The 20,043-nt window shown below is 41.8% G+C and overlaps 1 protein-coding gene across 8 annotated transcripts in view; it reads left to right on the plus strand.

Annotated features, from left to right (window-relative positions):
• The window catches only part of BORCS5 (BLOC-1 related complex subunit 5), a 127,047-nt gene that overhangs the window by 66,451 nt on the left and 40,553 nt on the right, over positions 1 to 20,043 (plus strand). For all 8 annotated transcript variants that reach the window (XR_009214720.1, XR_009214721.1, XM_058443588.1 and 5 more), the window contains one exon: positions 7,029 to 7,186. Coding sequence is in view for 6 of the 8 variants with exons in the window: in XM_058443588.1 (XP_058299571.1) it covers positions 7,029 to 7,186 (158 nt within the window). In the remaining 2 variants the exon portion in view is untranslated. The remainder of the gene's footprint in view (positions 1 to 7,028; positions 7,187 to 20,043) is intronic.

The following is a 20,043-nucleotide window of genomic DNA, read 5'->3' on the forward strand; positions in this document are numbered from 1 at the left end:
TTTGGGTGCATCCCCGTATTAAACTAAAGAAATAGAAAACTGAAGGCAATGGCTGTGTTCCTTAAGTGTAAGGAACATGTAATTTAGAAACTTCTTCTCTTTAACATGAAAAACTAACCATAAGTATGTGGATCAACGTTCTTCTTTATGGGGTATTTGGAGTGAAGTGTCACGATGTTACTGTTTTTTTAACGGCTCAGCAAAAGAAAAAATATATATATAGTGAGATGAAGTAGATATGACAAAATATTAGTTGTTGAATCTAGATGGTGGCTATTTGGGTATACATTTTTCCCCTACTTTTCTACGTTTAAAAATTTTCATAATAAAGGGTAAAGCAGAAAAATCCTAAGTGTAAATAACATTTATAAAACTATACAAAAAATAATTTCAAGGGTGGTACATGGTTCGTTCTCTATTAATGGTGTTGGAGTTGGTAGGAAATAATTAAAATAGAAGTATAAATCCAGAGGCCCGCAGAGGCCAGGCAGGTGATATGCGTGAGTGGAGCTGCTGGGCACTGCACAGGAGGGAGATGGTGGGGCTGAGCAGACAGGCAAGTGCACAACTCATTGAAAGCATTCCAAAAATTTAAAAAATCTTAATGTGCATTCACAATGAAACACTTCAGAGGGCTGGAAGTTTGTGGTCTCCTAAAAATGACAGAATTTACTGTCTCTAAATTTACCCAGCTTTCTGTCCTTCTCCCTCTTTTCAGAAGATCCAGGAGAGGCGTAGCTATCAATACGAGAGGGAGATGGTTTCCTGGCACAAGAGGGTGATGGGAAAACATTGTATTCAATGCCTCTAGAATTTGCCTGGGTTGCCACAGCTTTGTTGCTTCAGGAATGGAAAGTGTGGCCCATCTTCTTATTTTCTCTGTCCTGTCTTGCTCCTTCTATGACCCGGGGCAGGATTTGCGATGGGTTTATGGAGATTCCTATGAGTCAAGGAAGCACATTCTGAGGATAGAGTCATGCACCTGGGTTTTGTTTTTAGGTGGTTAGAGGGATGGTGCAATTTTGATTTATAAGAATGACTTAAAGTGTAATTCCTTTGATTTTGAAGTTGGCTAGGCAACTTAATTTGAACATCCTAGTGTGCCTGTTAGACCTGGCAGCCTTCTCAAAATCCCCCTCCTACTTTCCTCATTTCTCTCACTCTCCACCTTTTTCTCAAGAGGTAGAAGTGAGAGTTTGGTTTTGTGAGCTAAGGTTGGGTTCTGGGCCCTCTGCTTCAGCCACCTGGCAGCTTGGGCTGACCCTGTAGCCTTCCTCCACTTCATTCTGCAATTCAGGCTCCCAATAGTCTTCTGAAGCACCGGAGAGCTTCCTCATGCACCTTAGAAGAGCAGATTCAGACTAAGACAAGGACTCGCTCTTAGGCATATATGCAGCCTACAGAGACCCTGGGAAGACTTTTTCCTCCTAATATCTTCCTAGATTTATGCTTTCCTTGGAATTCCAGCAATGGAACTGCATACTCTTACCCTAACTCAAGAACCTTTTATGTACTAGGTGCTATACTAGACATGAGATAAAAAGATAAGCAAAACATGGTCCCTGTCTTCAACCAGCTCACCGTTTGTTATACCACTGTAATCACCTTAGAGAAAAGGTTTTTTTTTTTTTTTTTTTTTAAAGACAGAATCTCACTCTGTCGCCCAGGCTGGAGTGCAGTGGCATGATCTCAGCTCACTGCAAGCTCTGCCTCCTGGGTTCACGCCATTCTCCTGCCTCAGCCTCCCGAGTAGCTGGGACTACAGGCGCCCACCACCACGCCCGGCTAATTTGTTTGTATTTTTAGTAGAGATGGTGTTTCACCATGTTAGCCAGGATGGTCTCGATCTCCTGACCTCGTGATCCACCTGCCTTGGCCTCCCAAAGTGCTGGGATTACAGGCGTGAGCCACTGTGCCTGGCCAAGAAAATGTTTTAAGATGTGTTTGGCCATATGAACTTTGGTGAGAATTAAAGATGAGGTTTTTACTTATGGAGTAGGGGCACTTGGGATGGGTGAAGAAGGGAGAACTGCCTCTGAAGTTCTTACTCATAGATGAGGAAAGACCTCAGCTACTTTTTGTTAAAATGAATTTATTTATTTAAAAAATATTTAAGGGGGAAATGCATTCATTTGGTTAAAAAAGTTCTGTTAAAAGTATACGATGAAATTCCCCCTCCTTACCCCTTGCCTCTATCTAATTCTTATGTATCATTTCAGAGTTTATTTATGTAAATATAAGCAAATCTGAAAATATACTCTTATTTACTTGCACCCCAACCCCCATTTTTATGCAATGATAGCACACTCTATGCATCTATATACCTTTTAAAAAATTATATCTTATGGAGGTTTTTTTCCATGTAAGTACATAGAGAGCACCCTCATTCTTTTCTTTGTTCATGTAATACTATTTATAGATGTACCTTGATTTAATTAACAGGCCCTCTATTCAGGGACATTGCGGTGTTTGCTGACCTTTGCTGTTATAGTCACTGCTGCATTGAATACTCTTGTATATGCATTATACATCATTTAGCATGTGTGCTACTGTGTGTGTAAACTCCTAGTGGTGAAGTTGTTGCATCAGAGGCTATGCATTTTTAATTTTGTTATCCATGCCAAATTGCCCTCCTCCATAGGGTGTTAACAACTTACACACTAAGCAGCAAAACCTCTTTCCTCACAGCTCCACCTACAAAGTATTTTTCATGCTTTTCGTTTTTACCAATTTGACAGGTGAAAAATGGGCTTGCGGTAAAGTTTCAATTTGTTTTTCTTATTATAAGTGAGGTTGTGCATCTTTTCTTATAGTTGAGGTATTGGTATTTTCTTTTCTGTGAAATATCTTTTCATAACTTTTGTTCATCGTTCTTTTGCTAATTCTTTTTGTTTTTGAGATGATTCTCCTGCCTCAGCCTCCTGAGTAGCTGGGAATACAGGTGCCTGCCACCATGCCCAACTAATTTTTGTATTTTTAGTAGAGACGGGGTTTCACCATGTTGGCCAGGATGGTCTTGATCTCTTGACCTCGTGATCTGCCCGCCTCGGCCTCCCAAAGTGCTGGGATTACAGGCGTGAGCCACTGCGCCCGGCCCTTTTGCTAATTTTTAATTTGCCAATTTCTTTTCTTTCTTTCTTTCTTTTTTTTTTTTTTTTTAAGAGATGGAATTGCGATCTTGGCTCACTTCAGCCTTTGCCTCCCGGGTTCGAGAGATTCTTCTGCCTCAGCCTCTCAAGTAGCTGGGACTACAGGTGCTTGCCACCACGCCCAGCTACTTTTTGTATTTTTAGTGGAGATAGGGTTTCACCGTGTTGGCCAGGCTGGTCTTGAACTCCTGACCTCAGGTGATCTGCCTGCCTCAGCCTCCCAAAGTGCTGGGATTATAGGCATGAGCCACTGTGCCCAGCCTTATTTGCCAATTTCTAGGCACTCTTTATATATTAGGAAGTTTACCCTATGTGATATGAGTTATCACAATAGGAGGAAAAAGGCTTCCTGGGGTCTCTGCAGGTTTTTTATTTTCCTCAGATTTTGGGTATTCTTTTTGTATTTTAAATTTTAACTTGTGTTTGTTGTCATGAGGAGTCTTGGTTTTTGTATTGTTGAATTTATCAGTGTTTCCTTTATGGCTTTTGCATTATCCTGGTCCACTGTTAATGGCACAAAATCATTCATTCCTTTTTCCATGGTGCCTCCCTCCTCTTTTCCTCTTTCAATTTAGGACTGACAGCAAAACGCTTTTGGTATCTTCCCCCAAGTTTGCGTTCCTGGAAGTGTATTTCTTGTTAGTGATAGGGTAGCCCTTGATGGTTTTGTTAGGAGATTTTAGTGGTCTGTAGCATTCCCATTTTCTTGGTACAGGCACTCTGGGAAACTGACAGTTTCTTATAAAACGAAACATGCAATTACCATATGACCTAGCATTTGCATTCTTGGGCATTTATCCCAGAGAAATGAAAACTTATGTTTACACAAAAACCTGTACATGACTGCTCACAGCAGACTTGTTTGTAATAGCCCCAAACTGGAAACAGCCCAAATGTCGTCCAATGGGTGAATGGTTAAACGAACTCTGATACATATATACCATGGAATACTACTCAGAAATAAAAAAAGAATTAACCATTGATATATCAACAACATAGACACGTCTCTAAAGTTTTATGTTGGGCAACTAAAAAGATTCAATCCCAAAAGCTTACATGATGTATTATTTCATTTATATAACACTTCTGAAAGGACAAAATTTTAGAAATGGTGAATGGATTAATGGTTGCCAGTGTTTTAAAGATGGAAAGGGGGGTGAGAGAAAGAGTGGGGTAGGTATAGTTATAAAAGCAGCACAAGAACTCTTTGTGGTAATGGAACTTTTCAGCATCTGACCATGGTGATGAATGCACTATGTATGGGAAAAAATTGTATAGAACTAAATACAGACACAAATCAGTGCAAATAAAATGAGGAAATCTGGGCCGGGCACGGTGGCTCATGCCTGTAATCCCAGCACTTTGGAAGGCTGAGGCAGGCGGATCACCTTAGGTCAAGAGTTTGAGATCAGCCTGGCCAACATGGTGAAACCCTGTCTCTACTAAAAAATACAAAAATTAGCAGGAATGATGGCACATGCCTATAATCCCAGCTACTTAGGAGCCTGAGGCATGAAAATTGCTTGAGGGTTGCAGTGAGCTGAGGAGATCATTCCACTGTGCTGCAGCCTGGAAGACAGAGCAAGACTGTCTCAAAAAAAAAAAAAAGAAATCTGCCCAGGTGCAGCGGCATACTCCTGTAGTCCCAGCTACTTGGGAGGCCAAGGTGGGAGGATCTCTTGAGCTCAGGAGTTTGAGGCCAGCCTCAGCAACAGAGGGAGATACCATCTCTAAACCAAAAAAGGGAGGGATGGGTAGGAAATCTGAATAAGATCAGATTATATCTATGTCAATATCCTGGTCGTGATATAGTACCATAGTTTTACAAGATGTTACCGTTGAGGGAAATTGGGTAAAGGGGACACGGGATCTTGTACATAGGATCTCAATAAAAATTTCAATAAAAAATTCCCAATTTCTGCTAATACTGGATTCACCAAAACATACTGCCTGGAAGCAGATTCAGTTCAAGTAACTGGTGCTCTCCTGTGTTAGGACTTGTAGTGCAGCAGCTGAGCAGTGGAATGTGGAGGAGCCCAGCAGTGCCTTGGGTTCCAGCCCTGTACTCTGCTCTGTCTCAGAAGATCTGAGAGCATTGACCAGCATTTCCCAGGATTCTCTGGGACAATCCAGCTGGGTAGCCATTCATACAGCCTGTCTGGAGGGAAAGAATACTGGCTTCAGCTCTAATGTATCAGAACAGTCTGGGGTGGATGTTGGTGGTTGGGGACAGTGAGGGGTGGACATTGGTGGTTGGGGTCAGTAAGGAAGGGTTCCCAAGATGAGCTTTGGCCAGGTGAGGTTGCTCACACCGAGGTGGGAGGATCGCTTGAGCCCAGAAGTTCGAGACCAACCTGGGCAGCAAAACCCTGTCTCTACTAAAAATACAAAAACTAGCTGGCTGTGGTAACAAGTGCCTGTGACCTCAGCTACTCTGGAGGCTGAGGTGGGAAGATTGCTTGGGTCCAGGAGGTCGAGGTTGCAGTGAGCTAAGATCACGCCACTGCACTCCAGATGGGCAACAGAGCAAGACTCCGTCTCAAAAAAAAAAAAAAAAAAGCTTTGCTGTGCCCTGCACGTGACCTACTGTCATACGTATTCTGTGTTCCTTGTGCTGTAGCATTGGCTCTGCTGTGAGACAGAGTGGTCTGGCATGTGGTAGGGCGATCACTGGGATCCCCAAGACCCTGCTAGGGAATCTCTGAGGTCAAAACTATTTTTGTAATAATACTTAGACGTTATTTGCAAACCATGCTCATTCTCTTACACAAGTGTCCAGTGGAGTTTTCCAGAGGCTAAATGATGTGAAATAGCAACAGATTACATGCAGAAGCAGCTATGAGATTCCATCTGTTTTCTATTAAGGCAGACATTAAAAAGACATTAAAAAAAATAAACCAGTGGCACATTTCACTTTTTTGGTTTGGAAGAATATTTTCCTTAAAATGTTATTTTTGTTAATGTATAAAGGGGTTATCATTATATTTAAATGATTTAATATTTAAGAATATTCTCAGTTTTAATTTTTATAGGTGAATATCAAAAGATAAAACTCACACAAAAGCTCTCTGGGGTCCTTGGTAATTTTTGAGAGTGTAGGGGTTCTGATAATTGAGAATTGTTGCTTTGGCAGAAAGCAGTAGGCTTAATTTCTAGACTGGGCTTTGCTTCGTGGATGTGGGCATCATTTGGCCTCTTCAATTGATTTCTTCTCCTGCAAATGCTATTAATTGCCCTGCTACATACCTATGAAAATATAATGCCCTATGCAAATACAGGGGAGATTAATGGTTACATGGCTAAGCTGGTGTTGAACGAAAATGTAAAGAATGAGTTCCTGGCCTGTTAGCTGACAGTCTGCTTACTTGTTAAATGTCTTCATTTTAGCATCTCCTAGCAGTTGCTATATACATTTGATTTCTTTTTCTCAGTTTTTCAGACAACCATTTTAATTATTTTTAAAGTTTTATTCCCACATTTTCAATTAATAAGGGATTTATATTCCTGGTACCTTGAAGTGATGTGATAAGGTCAGGAGCTGTGTTCTTGGAGAAACCACTTACTAGCTATGTGACTTTTTGGAAAGTTACTTAACTTCTCTGTGTCTTGGCTTCCTCCTGTGTAAATGGAGCTAATAATACCTCACTTTCCAGGGCAGTTATGAATATGAAAAATAGTGCACAGGAAGCACTTAGCAAAAGTGCTTGGCACGTAACAGATGCTCCATAAATAATAATTGCAACGATTGTCATTAACATAACAAAAGATGCAAGATTAAATTGAAGTCTTCCCCTGTCTTCAGTGAACTTGTTAAATTACTTTATTCACAAGTTTTTTAGCAGTAATTTTAATTTCATTTCATTTTTTTCTCCTTTGAAGGGCTATTGAGTGGCCAGACTTCCCCAACAAATGCCAAATTGGAGAAACTGGACTCTCAGCAGGTGTTGCAGCTCTGCCTCCGATATCAAGATCACCTGCATCAGTGTGCAGAGGCCGTTGCTTTTGACCAGAATGCTTTGGTTAAACGAATCAAAGAGGTAATGTGCTGTGGGAAAATAACATTGCTGACTGGTTATTGTGATTCTCTGCAACTCTGGATGCCATCTTAAGACTTGACATTTGTCACTATTGCTTTGAGGAGATTGCTTTTTCCTAGCAGTAAAATGTGATGATGAAAAAAGTGGTCCACAGAGCTGGGCTAATTTAGAGTTTGAATCCTGATCACCACTGATTTGCTTGGCCAAGTTGCTTAACTTCTCTTTGTCTCAGTTTCCTCATGTGAAAAATGGGGCTAATAGTAGTAACTTACCCCAAGGCTTGAGTGACAGATTGCTCAGTAAGTGTTAGCTATTATTAGTGTATGTAAAGTCCTGCCATACTAATTTGCTGTAGCCACCATTCTGTCTTTGAATTGACTTTAATCGTTTCCTGTGTATAATTTGTATTTTGTTTCCCAGTAGATTATAATTTCTTTCAAAGCAGGAGCTTTGATACGAAAAGCTCCAGTGATTCCTAATGGTTTTATGGAAACAATTGCGCCTATTTAACCCGCAAAGTTTTTAAAGGAAAGAAGCAATGTAATTCATGTGAAAGTACTTAGTAAACTGAAGAGCATGATGCAAATGTTGTGTAATTATCAATCTCAGTAAATAGGTACTTCCTTTAAGCACTTAAACGTATCATTGACCAGCTGCTGCACAGCACAGTTCTAGAGGCACAAAGGAATAAGTAAATACATTTTCCAAATTTTCCAGTCAAGAAAAACTTTATATTCCTGATACCTTGATGTACTGTAATATCAAGGAAATGTTAGGAGCTGTTTATTGGAGAAACCACTTCTGTGAATGGCACTCCCAGATTTGTTTAACAAAATGGCCCTTTAACTCTGGTGAGAGAAGAAGATGGACATGGAGAAACAAGTGATGGAGCAAGAATCACTGCAGGTTGACAATTTTTATTTAGCAATGGAGGTAGCACATCCTTGAGATTACAAAGTAGTCATTAGTTATAGTGACAGATTTAAATTTGCCAACATCTCCAACATTTTAGTACTTAGCTTTCATAAAATGTTGCATGCATATACTCTTCTCTCATGGGTTAAATACTATTATTTGGAAAACTATTAAACATGACCTTTGATATTGCTTTTCATTGATGTGGCTTTGCAAATATTATAAACTTATTTTACTATATTATGGTCTACCAAGCTTTAATTTCCAAACATGACTATTCATTGGCATCATGTGAGTTTTTTGTTTGTTTTAATACTGAGTTCTCCTCTCCTCCCAGTATGTCTAGGTGTGGTCTGTGAATCATTATTTTAATAAGATGATATGGTTTGGCTGTGTCCCCACCCAAATCTCTTGAATTGTAGCTTCCATAATTCCCATATGTCATGGGAGGGACCCCGTGGGAGGTAATTGAGTCATGGGGGCAGGTCTTTCCCATGCTGTTCTCATGATAGTGAATAAGTCTCACGAGACCTGACAGTTTTATAAAGGGGAGTTCCCCTACACAAGCTCTTGCGTGCCACCATGTAAGATGTGACTTTGCTCCTCATTCGCTTTTAGCTGTGATTGTGATGCCTCCCCAGCCATGTGGAACTGTGAGTCAATTAAACCTCTTTCCTTTATAAATTACCCAGTCTTGGATATGTCTTTATTAGCAATGTGAGAACAGACTAATACATAAGGTTACCAAATGATACTGATGCCACCCTCTATTACCCGGGATTTGGGAACCAGTGGTCTTAATTAAGCACTATTTCTAAAATGAGTTCTGCAAAACTAGTCCCATGTAAAGAAGGTCAAACGATTTGCTTATTCCCTCACCACCCCTTGGAAAGTCACAAAGCATATTATCTCACTTAAAGTTCTTAGGAGTCTCACAATAAAGAAAGCCAGACTTTTGAAACTTATTTGACCTCAGAACGCTTATCTTAGGTAACATCTATTAACGTCCCACAAAGTAGTGATTTTAGAACATTCTTTGGGAAATGCTATTGTAGACATAAGACTTTACCTTTTAATTTTTTTGGAAACAGAGTCTCATGCTGTCACCGAAGCTGGAGTTTAGTGATACATTCATAGCTCGCTGCAACCTCAAACTGCTGGGCAGAAGCAATTCTCCAACCTCAGCTTTCTGAGTAGCTTAGGACTACAGGTGTGTGCCATCACGCCTGGCTATGTTGCCCAGGATGTTTTCAAACTCCTCAGCTCAAGCGATCCTCCTGCCTCATCCTTCCAAAGCACTGGGATTACAGGTGTGAGCCACTGCCCTTAGCCAGACTCTACCATTTTTTACTGTTGTGCCATAAGTTAATTAACTATGACATTAACTCTCAGGAGATCTTAGAATTATAATAAATTGTCTTTTTGATGCTTATTCTTTTTAAAAAGTCCTTTAAGTTCAAGATCAGCCTGGCCAACATGGTGAAACCCCATCTCTACTAAAAATACAAAAATTAGCCAGGTGTGATGGTGCATGCCTGTAGTCCCAGCTCCTCGGGAGACTGAGGTACAAGAATCGCTTGAACCCGGGAGGTGGAGGTTACAGTGAGCCCAGATCATGTCACTGCATTCCAACCAGGGCGACAGAGCCAGATTTCATCTCAAAAAAAAAAAAAAAAAAAAAAAAAAAAACAATAAAAAAACCAAAAACAACAACAAAAACCTCTAATCCATATCTGTTGTTTTGCAGTTTAGGAAAGTATGGTACAGAGAGATTAACTGACCGGCTCTATATCAGAGAGCTGGGGAAAGTGTTTTGTAGTTGGAAGTACCAGACAGAGCTTCTCATTATACTACATTTTCAAGACTTCAGAGCAGTGTTTCTTAGCCCTGGCTACATGTTAAAATTACTCGGAAGTTTTTTCCTCCAATATATATGATGGGAAATTTTACACATATACTGAAGAAGACAGAGTAAAAGAAGGCGGAGTAACACAGTGAACCTTAATGTACTCATTACCAGCCACTACAGTCATCAACTTGCAAATACTCCTGTTTCATCCATATCCCCACTCCCTGCCACCCTCAACTGTATATTTTATAGTAAATCCCCAAACATTATTTCATTCATAAATATTTAAGTGTGTATCTTTAAAAGTGAAGGATTCTTTTAAAAAATAACTTTTAAATTTGAATTAATTTTAGACTTGGAGAAAAGTCACAGAAATAATTTGAGAGTACCTATATACCCAGCCCCATGCAGCTTCCCCTAAAGTTAACACTTTACATAACCTTCGTACAATGATCAAAACCAGGAAATTAGCTTGGTACAATACTAGCAATTAAATGGAGACCTTATTTTGAATTTTACCAGTAATTCCATGAATGAATGACTCTGTCCTTTTGAAAAATATAGTCATAATGCTGTTATACCTAAAATATTTAACAATGATACCTTAATTCATTCAGCATAGCTGAGGTGCTGTTAAGAAAATACCGATGTCTGGGTCTCACTCCAAACCGATTAGATCAAAATCTTTGAAGGGTGATAGGGTTGGGGCGGTGGGATGTTGGGTATTGGTATTTACGAAGGTGCTCTAGGTGATTCTAGTATGTAACCAGGTGAGAACCAGTGTTTTGGAGCATTCATTTAAAAATAAACTGACTTTGGCGGTCAACATGGCTCATGCCTATAATCCCAGCACTTTGGGAGGCCAAGACAGGCAGATTGTTTGAGCCCAGGAGTTCAAGACCAGCCTGGGCAACATGGTGAAACCCCATCTCTATAAAAAAGACAAAGACAAAGAAAAAAAAACCAGGCATAGTGTTGTGTGCCTGTAGTCCCAGCTACTTGGGAGGTGAGAAGATGGTTTGAGCTCAGGAGGCAGAGTTTGTGGTGAGCCGAGATCTCCACTCTAGTCTGGGCTACAGAGCAAGACCCTGTCTCAAAAAATAAAATAAACAATTTACAATTCTGTTTGAAGAACTTTGGGATTCACTTTGAATAGTCAGTAATTACCCAGGATTATTGCAAAACAAAGACCAGCACTCACAGTACTGAGCAATACCTCAGCAGCATGCTCGGGCAGAGGAGGTGAGCACAGTTTTGGGGTCATTCGTGGTGTAATGTGTCCGTCTTATCTCTGTTGATGAGTGTTAGCAAACTCCTGAATCATATCCATCCGTCTATGTTCACTTTAGACCTAAGGGTTGAAATTAGTCACTTCCAAATGAGTAAAGCAGAGGATATTGTTTTGATCAAACACCAACTCTCTGATATTATTGCAGATGTTTCCTGGAAATTTTGTTGGAAAGGTGAGGAAGTAACATAATACTATGTGTTGAAAAGTGAGGGAACTTAATAACCGTGGAGAATATGTGTTAGTGGAAGTATAGAACCGGGATCAACTAGAGGTCCCTAAGATTACAGTACCTGTGATCACTTAAGTCTGGATCAAAGGGAAACGTGGCTGTAACTATTTCTGATTCAGATAAAGGAAAATCAGAGAGTTAGCTAAGCTTTCCTTATGTTAAATTTGGATGATGCTCTTGAGTGAAAAGCTTATGTTTATAGATTTGTGTATGCAAGGGAGAAGAATGGAAGTAATTTACTTTGCAATCGGGGAGTCTAGTGACATACCTTAACTACTAGTTTCTTTAATGGCGATAGGATGACCCCTCAGCCAGCACTGTTGAGCAGCTATTGCAGACCCACCTAGTGGGGAGGTCCTTTGGGGCTTCCAGAGACATGTAACATGGTCCCTGCTCTTTGAGAGTTTAGCCTTGATGAGGGAATGAAGATATACAGAACAGAAATATGAAAAAGGCACTGTTGAAGGGGAATGCTCATTTGCGATTTATAACTAAAGTTCTGTAAGAGTTAAAGATCGGGATATCCTGGAGCAGACGGGGTTTAAGCTAGGTCTTTGAAAAAAAAAAAAAAAAAAACAGGATTTGGGAAATGAGAGGAAGAGGGGGGCATTGCTGCAGGGGAACAGCTTGACAGTCTTAGAAGAAAATTAACTTTGGGGCTTCAGGGACAATGAAGAAACTGGCCTGAGTTTCGGTGAGCTTGCTCAGAGAAATCTCTGCATTAAGAACCACAGAATGTTGAAATTGGAAGGACCTCAGAGACCCTCTGGTCCAGTGCTCTCATTATTCAGATGCAGAAATTAAAGCCTTTTAGAGAAAGTAAGCACTTTGGCCAGGTCACACAGTGAGGTAGTGGCCAAAATTAAATTAAAAGTGGATGAAGATCAAAGGGGATTTTTTGTTTTGCAGGTGGTGCACTTGAACATGTTTACAGGATGAGGGGGAAGAGGCAGATGAGACAAGATCAAAGATGAAGGAGAAAGGGGGATTCTTAGAGCAAGATCCCTGAGGAGGCAAGAGTTGGAGCCCTGTGGGACATCTGTTTTGAGAGAACAGGGAGGACGCAGGCAAGTTTATGACAGGAGGGTCCCTGGCACAGATCGGTCACACCCAGCAGCTTGTATCCTCTATGGAGAAGAGGGGGGTCATTTATTGAGTGGTCATGGTGACTGGGTACAGTAATGAGTGCCATAAGGCATTGAGGGCTCAGCTGAGGCAGGGCAACTTGTATTTGCTCTTTGTATTTGCAGACAGTTCGGCAAAATGGTTCTGAGCGTAAACTCCAGAGCCACACTGCCAAGGTTCAATCCTGGCTCCATCTCTGACTAGCTGTGTGACCTCAGGCAAGTCCCTTAATTCTTCTGAGCCTCAGTGAGAGGCTCTTCTCATCAGTGAGAACAGAGTGACATCCACTTCAGGTTTTCGTGAGGATTCGATGAGTTATTTATTCTTGGTACAGTACTAGGGACCACGCCTGCCATGTAGTAGACACTGTAGTGTTAGCTCTTGTTATTGCTTTAAATATAAATGATGACTAAGGAGAAAGGCCTATCCTAATTGCCATGAATTGGCCCATATGAAATGACTTGATACCAGCAGCTGTCTAAATATTGCCCCATTTTAAGCTCTGCTCTTAACAACCCAAGTATAAGAACTAAATAGAGGCAAGGCAAAAAAAAAAATTTTTTTTTAGCCCACTGTGGTTTTCTTCAAACCCTGCAGGCTTTCTTTCATGCCACGAATATGTAGTTTTTGGAATTTCTGTAGTGAATTTAACTGTTTATTCTGCTTTGTGGATAGCATACTCGTGCCTGGGGAACATGGGTCTTGAGAAACGTGAAGCTGGATGGTGGCAAACCATTAGTCCTTGGCTTCTAGGCTGTGGATACATGGCTGCCTCTGATTTGGGGGATTTCCTGTATATTGCCTCATTTCTAGTTAAGGATTCAAGTTGACAGACACTGAGTTTTAGGTTACATCTATCATTGAAATGTGGGGTAACTGAAAAGCCAACAAGAAAGGAGTGTGCTTCCTCCCCAGGTGTGGTTTCCCTGGGGGCGAGGGACGAGGCTGGTGGCAAATACGCAGCCCCAGGAAGATGCAGCACAGACTTTTGGAGCTTCTCTTGTCACTGCCCTGGATCTTATTTCTGCCTCATTCTAGTTGCTGTCAGTGGGTAAATGTGTTCATAGATTAGAACAAGATGCAGCACAGACTTTTGGAGCTTCTCTTGTCACTGCCCTGGGTCTTATTTCTGCCTCATTCTAGTTGCTGTCAGTGGGTAAGTGTGTTCATAGATTAGAACGCCTTTGTAACTAAGATAAAGCCACAAGGTTTATTTTGTTACAGTTCCTGTGTGCTTGCTTGAAGGCCTTGAGAGTACATTCATGCTATGATTCTAGAAACTCCTGTTTTAATTCTTAGATGTATTGATAGGCATACTGTATTGACATAAACCAGTATGAAGCATGGAGGGGGTTCCGACGAACTGATAAGAAAAAATTGCAGCTGGGCGTGGTGGCTCACGCCTGTAATCCCAGCACTTTGGGAGGCCGAGGCGGGTGGATCACCTGAGGTCAGGAGTTCGAGACCAGCCTGACCAACATGGAGAAACCCCGTCTCTACTAAAAATACAAAAAACTTAGCCGGGTGTGGTGGCACATGCCTGTAATCCCAGCTACTCGGGAGGCCGAGGCAGGAGACTTACTTGAACCCAGGAGGCAGAGGTTGCGGTGAGCCGAAATCGAGCCATTGCACTCCAGCCTGGGAAACAAAAGCGAAACTCTGTCTCAAAAAAAAAAAAAAAAAAAAAAAGAAAAAATTGCAATCCTTGGAAAGCCATATGATTACACAGGATTATGAAGAGGCCCTAAGGTTTCTCTAATTTAGCCCTTTCGTTGTGCGAATAAAGAAACCAAGGACCTTCAAGTGTTTATGAGATTTGCTGGGTATCTTTCTATTAGTTAATGACTAAGATGGTATTAGAAGGCGAGTCATCTTTTCCACTGCACCATACTACTTACGTTCTGCCTCTCTGGAGTCCTTCATTTCATTTTTGTTTATTCCTTTTTTACATGGTAGGTCCTCAACTGGTGTTTGAAGGAATGCACGAGAGTTGCCATTCATGGGCCTGCACACAGGGCTGGGCAGGGATTTCTTTCTGTCAATGGTACTGTAATGTTTAAGACCCAGCTGGAGTCATTTTCCAACTATTTGACCTGACTTCCTGTACTGTGTGTCCTCCCAGGGAGAGAGACTGATCCAGATTAAATGAGTTGTTCCGAGTGTTGCACAGAGCATCAGTGTCTGAACTGGCATTAGCATTCACTTTGAGCTCCTTCGGTTAAAAGCCTGGTTAGCGTGAGCTGTTGGCCAGGTGAAACTGTTGCTATTGCCCCGACACTGAACCGAATCTCCTTTAAATGACAACATGGTTAGAGTCCTGTGGCTGCTTTTAAATATATTTTGGCTTCAGTTGCTTCTTTCTTGACCTGAAATTATAAAATGAGTTGGGAGTACCTGTTGCAAAACTACAAATTTTGACAAGAACACTGAGACGTCAGCTTCTTTTTGCTGAAATCCTGAGGCAAGACATTTCAAGAAAATTTTATGTTCCCATAGAATGTCACAAGTTACTCTGGCATCAATTCCAGGTTGAAACCTTACAATGTAATTATAGTTTCCCCCCTTCTTGTCCTTTGGGCAACCTTTCTTTTCTGTAAGAAATACAACTGGTCCCCTGGGTGGCAGGAAATCCAGGTGGGGGAGTGGGCTGCTTCTGGTTCGGCAGACTGTAAGGTATGCTGCACAGGGCTTCCTTGGGCCTGGCCCCACACTTCCTTTACACCAGCACTGTCCTGCCAAAAGCCAGAAATCCTGGAAGAGGGCCGAATCTAGTTTATTACTTGCCTGTTGGAAATGTAGGCTTGTGTTTTTTGGCAAGGCATGAGCAGAGCCCCGTTATTTGACTGCTCTGAGATTTAACTCCATTCCGCTTTTGGACAATGACATATGAGCATGTGTGAACAGCAGCCCCATTTCCCCCCAGTTTGCCTGCCCTAGACATGCCCCCAGACAGCTGGCTCTGCCAGCTTTCCCAGTGCCAGGTTCTAGAGCCCCTGTTCTTCTCCCTCCCCTGCTCATTTCCAGTCCACCAGAGCGGGCAGTGTCAGAGGTCCCATGCAGCCTCCTCTCTTGTGAGGAACCCCAGAGCACCTGCAGTCTCTAAGCCAACTAGCCAGTATTGAGGGCTCCTGGGTTATGGAAATGAAACCAGGGCTGGGAAAAGATATTCCCTGTCCTGTATCGCTTTCAATGAAGAGAAACAAGAATTTTAGCAAATTTGAGCATTGCTGCAGTGCCTAGAACAATGCCTGGCATGTAGTAGATGTTTAATAAATACTTGTTTAATGAACAACTTATGTATTCTTCAATTATCTCATCCTAGGGACTGATAAGTTTTCTCATTCTATCAGAAAATAAAGGTTATGAGGGTTGCATTAGGTAGAGTAAGCTAGGCTACAGCTGTAAATAGACTCAAAGGTGTGTAATGGATCAAAGGCAACAGAAGTTTATTTATTGCTCTTGTTCAAGGTGGATGTTTCTGGTTAGCAGGCGACTCTCCTCCACTGAGTTCAGGGATTCAGGTTCCTTCCATCTTGTGGCTCTGCCGTCCCCAAAGACCACCTTGCTGATAGTGTCCAGTGGCAAAAGGGAAAAAAGAGTGGACTAGCACAGATAGGAGGTTCTTACGGGCCAAACCTATGAGTGTTGCCTATGACTTCGGCTAGAACTCAATTACATGGCCACAGCTAACTCCACAGAAGCTGGGAAATACAGTCTATTGTGTGCCCAGGGGTACACTAAATTTTTAACATCTGTGTCATCTTCGAACTTAGATTCCTAAAATGCATCTGTAGCCCAACTTTGAGATTCAGAAGGTCTGATGCAAGGTTCCATGGTAAATTTTGCTTGGTTTAAGTCCTCCTGCCAATGAAAACCAAGTGGCATTAGGAAAAGATCTATACTTTTAACAATAAGTAAAAAAAAAAAAAAAAAAGAATCAAGATGTAATAGTTTATATTCAATATGATTTCAACTGTGTTAAATATTCTTTTGTTTATTTTAGAGCAGGGTTGTCCAATATTTTGGCTTCCCAGGGCCACTTTGGAAGAATTGTCTTGGGCCACACATAAACTATATTAATGCTAAGGATAGCTGATGAGCTTAAAAACAATGACAAAAAAAAACTCATAATATTTTAAGAAAGCTTACAAATTTGTATTAGGCCACACTCAAAGCTGTCGTGGACTGCATGTGGCCCACGGCCGAACAATCTTGTTTTAGAGACAGGGTCTCCCTCTGTTGCCCAGGCTGGAGTGCAGTACCACATCATAGCTTCCTGTAGCCTCAAACTCCTGGGCTCAAGTGATCCTCCCACTTCAGCCTCTCAAGTAACCGGGACTACAGGTGTGCCACCTACCTGGCTAATGTTTAAATTTTTTTGTAGAGACAGTGTCTTGCTGTATTGCCCAGGCTGGTCTTGAACTCCTGGCCTCAAGCAATCCTCCTGCCTCACCTCCCCAAAGTGCTGGGATGATAGGTGCAAGCCATCATGCCTGGCTATGTTAAATATTCTTAATAAATGATTAGACAGAAGGAAACGTGACAGTGACTTAATTGTGGTTGCCCTTTAGAGATGAGATTATCAGTGGTATTTTGTTTTAGCCTGCTTCTGTTTTTCTATATTTTACAAGATTTCTATCTTGAACATGCATTACTTTTTTTTTTTTTCAATTTGAAATACCTTTTTTTTTTTTTTTTTTTAAGCTGATGGGTAGGCTTCATCTTCAGAGATTCTGAGCCAGTGGGTCTGGAGTAGGGCCCGGTACTGGCTCTTTTATTTTTTAATTTAATTTTTTTACAGAGAGTGTCTTGTTCTGTCACTTAGGCCAGAGTGCAGTGGCACAATCATAGCTCACTCCAGCCTCAAACTCCTAGGCTCAAGTGATCCTCCTGCCCCAGCCTCCCCAGTAGCTAGGATTACAGGTGGGTGACACCATGCCCAGCTGACTTTAATTTTTTTTTTTTGTAGAGACAGGGTCTCGCTAGGTTGCCCAGACTGACCTTGAACTGGCCTCAAGCAGTCCTCCCACATCGGCCTCCCAAATGCCAGGATTACAGGCATGAGCCACCATACCTGGCTTCTGTTGTTTTTTTTCCTCTCACAATATATGAATCTCATAAGAGTTCCATCTCGCTGCCTGCAGCTTTTTGACTCACCAAGGTAAGAATATGCCTCTGAGAACTTTTTATGCACATGCCTTTACATGTCTGCTTCATTTATGAACTAGTCAGCTCTGTGTCAGGCCCTGTTGTAGGTGTCGATGAAATATCACTACAAAACAGCCAAGAATCCCTCCTTCAGAGACCTTACACTCCATTGTGGACACAGACAATAAATAAGATAAAAAAATAAAATAGATGGCATGTAAGATGGTAAATACAAGAATTAAAAAAAAATAAGGGGATACAAAATGTCAGTAGGGTAGAAATTTTATGGGGTGACACAGAAGGCCTTCCCGGAAAGGAACTTTTAATAAAAAGACCTGCTGGTTAGTACAGAGCTAGCCAGGAGACTCTTGTTTATAACTCTGTCTAGATCTGAAATTTATCAGATTATTTGACCAATGGCAATCCCAAATCCCAAGATTCTGTTCTTTACTATCACCCTGCTAATTGTCGTGTTTATCTGAATGTTCTGAACTACAGTTTTATTTGCTATCTCTGTTGTTAGTTGGTAGGAGACTTGCAGATCTATACTCCTTTAAAAATATCTCTGAATTGTTTTAGATCTCAGGGACTCTCAAAGGATTTCATCAGGAGGTGTCCCTAAAGCTTGAAGCAGCATTTAATTTTCTTCTGCCCATGCTGACAGACTGACTATAATACTGTGAGACTTTTGTTGACGTCCTGGCGATCCTCCATAGTTTTCATTCTACACATGAGTAGAGAGCGTTTCACTTGTCTAAGGTCCTATCACACCATTGCTGGAAACTGCCCATGACAGCCAACCTGCAGCCCAGAGCAAAAGGCATGATGAATGTGAAAGGACTCTGCAGGACCATACTGAGCTATGTAAAAGAAAGGATTGTTTTGGGGGAGTAAAAGTCTTTTATTTCAAATGCAGCCAGACAAGGAGGGATTGCAAAATGTTATTCTGTAGAAGTGTGTGCATTAGTGGTGTAACACAGCATCATTTCAGTGATGGTTTCTTCCTGTATCCCAAAGTCCCCCAGCCTCCTCTCTTCCCCTTTCTACCTGGAAGTTTATGAATTCTCTCTTTGCTGAGACTTAGATTCTCTGGAGTCTGTCACTCACCTGCCTTTCCATCATATATTGTAATAGTCATAGTTGTATTCTGCAAAATCCATGAAATTCAGATGGCTGTGGCCTGAAATATCCAGCCTCCACTCCTGCTCCCTGACTTCTGCTGTGCCCCCTTCTGCTGGCGTCTGCTCCCCTTCTCTGCCTGAGGAATCCTGCTCTCCCATCAGCAACTGCCAAACAGCCTGGCACATGCGGAGGTCCCAGTTTCCCTTGATCACAAGGGACCTCCTTCCTTATGCCTCCCTGGTGCATAGGAAGTGTTTGCTGGAACAGTTTATGTGGTAAAGTTGAGTCGGTCCCTCAGGCCTCTGCATGGGGAATGACATGGGCCTCCGGACTCTAGATCAGGCTCCAGCCTGATGTCCTTCCTGAGCAGCCATCTAGCATCCTGCCGGGGAGCACAAGGCAGCCCCAGTGGCAGTATACCAAATCATTAGACCAATGGCATCGTCCCATGTGCGGTATCTTGGTTCTTTCTTCAGGCACAGTGTGGAGGATTTTAGCTGTAAAATATTTACCCACGCACCACTGCTAAGCTCTGTTCTGAGTCAAAAAGGGGTTGTGTTCACACATGGTTTGGGTGCATACACGAGGGAATTACAGAGCACATAGTCCAGTTTTACGTTGTTTCATTACCTTAGCTCAGGTTTTAAGATGTTGAGTGTGTCACTTCGGTGACACAAACTTACTTTTACCTCTCTTTAATTCTGGACATCGGAAAGGGGAGTCCAGGTTAGTGGCGTGGCTTGGAGCCTTTCCTCACTGTCCACCTGCTGCATCTGTGGAGGCTTCTCCAGCCCCTCACCTGATGTGGTAGTGACAGCAGCAATAATGTTACAGCTGTTGTTTTTACATGTTTACCATGTGCCAGGTCTAGAATAGGCATTTTGCATATGTCATCTATATTTCACGATCAGCTGAGATTCAGAGACCTGAATGTGTTCCCGGTTACACAGTTGTCGAAGTGTGGAGCTGGGATGCAGGCTCAGAGCTAACGTCCACCTGCGAAACTCTAAAGCCGCGCTTCCTTTCCACATCTTTGTCCATTGTCTTCAATTCTTTTATTTTTATGTATTTATTTATTTTTTGAGACGGAGTTTTGCTCTTTGTGGCCCAGGCTGGAGTGCAGTGGCGCAATCTCGGCTCACTGCAACTTCTGCCTCCCGGGTTCAAGGGATTCTCCT

Source organism: Hylobates moloch, unplaced genomic scaffold, assembly GCF_009828535.3.
Source record: "Hylobates moloch isolate HMO894 unplaced genomic scaffold, HMol_V3 SCAFFOLD_8, whole genome shotgun sequence".
NCBI lineage: Eukaryota > Metazoa > Chordata > Mammalia > Primates > Hylobatidae > Hylobates > Hylobates moloch.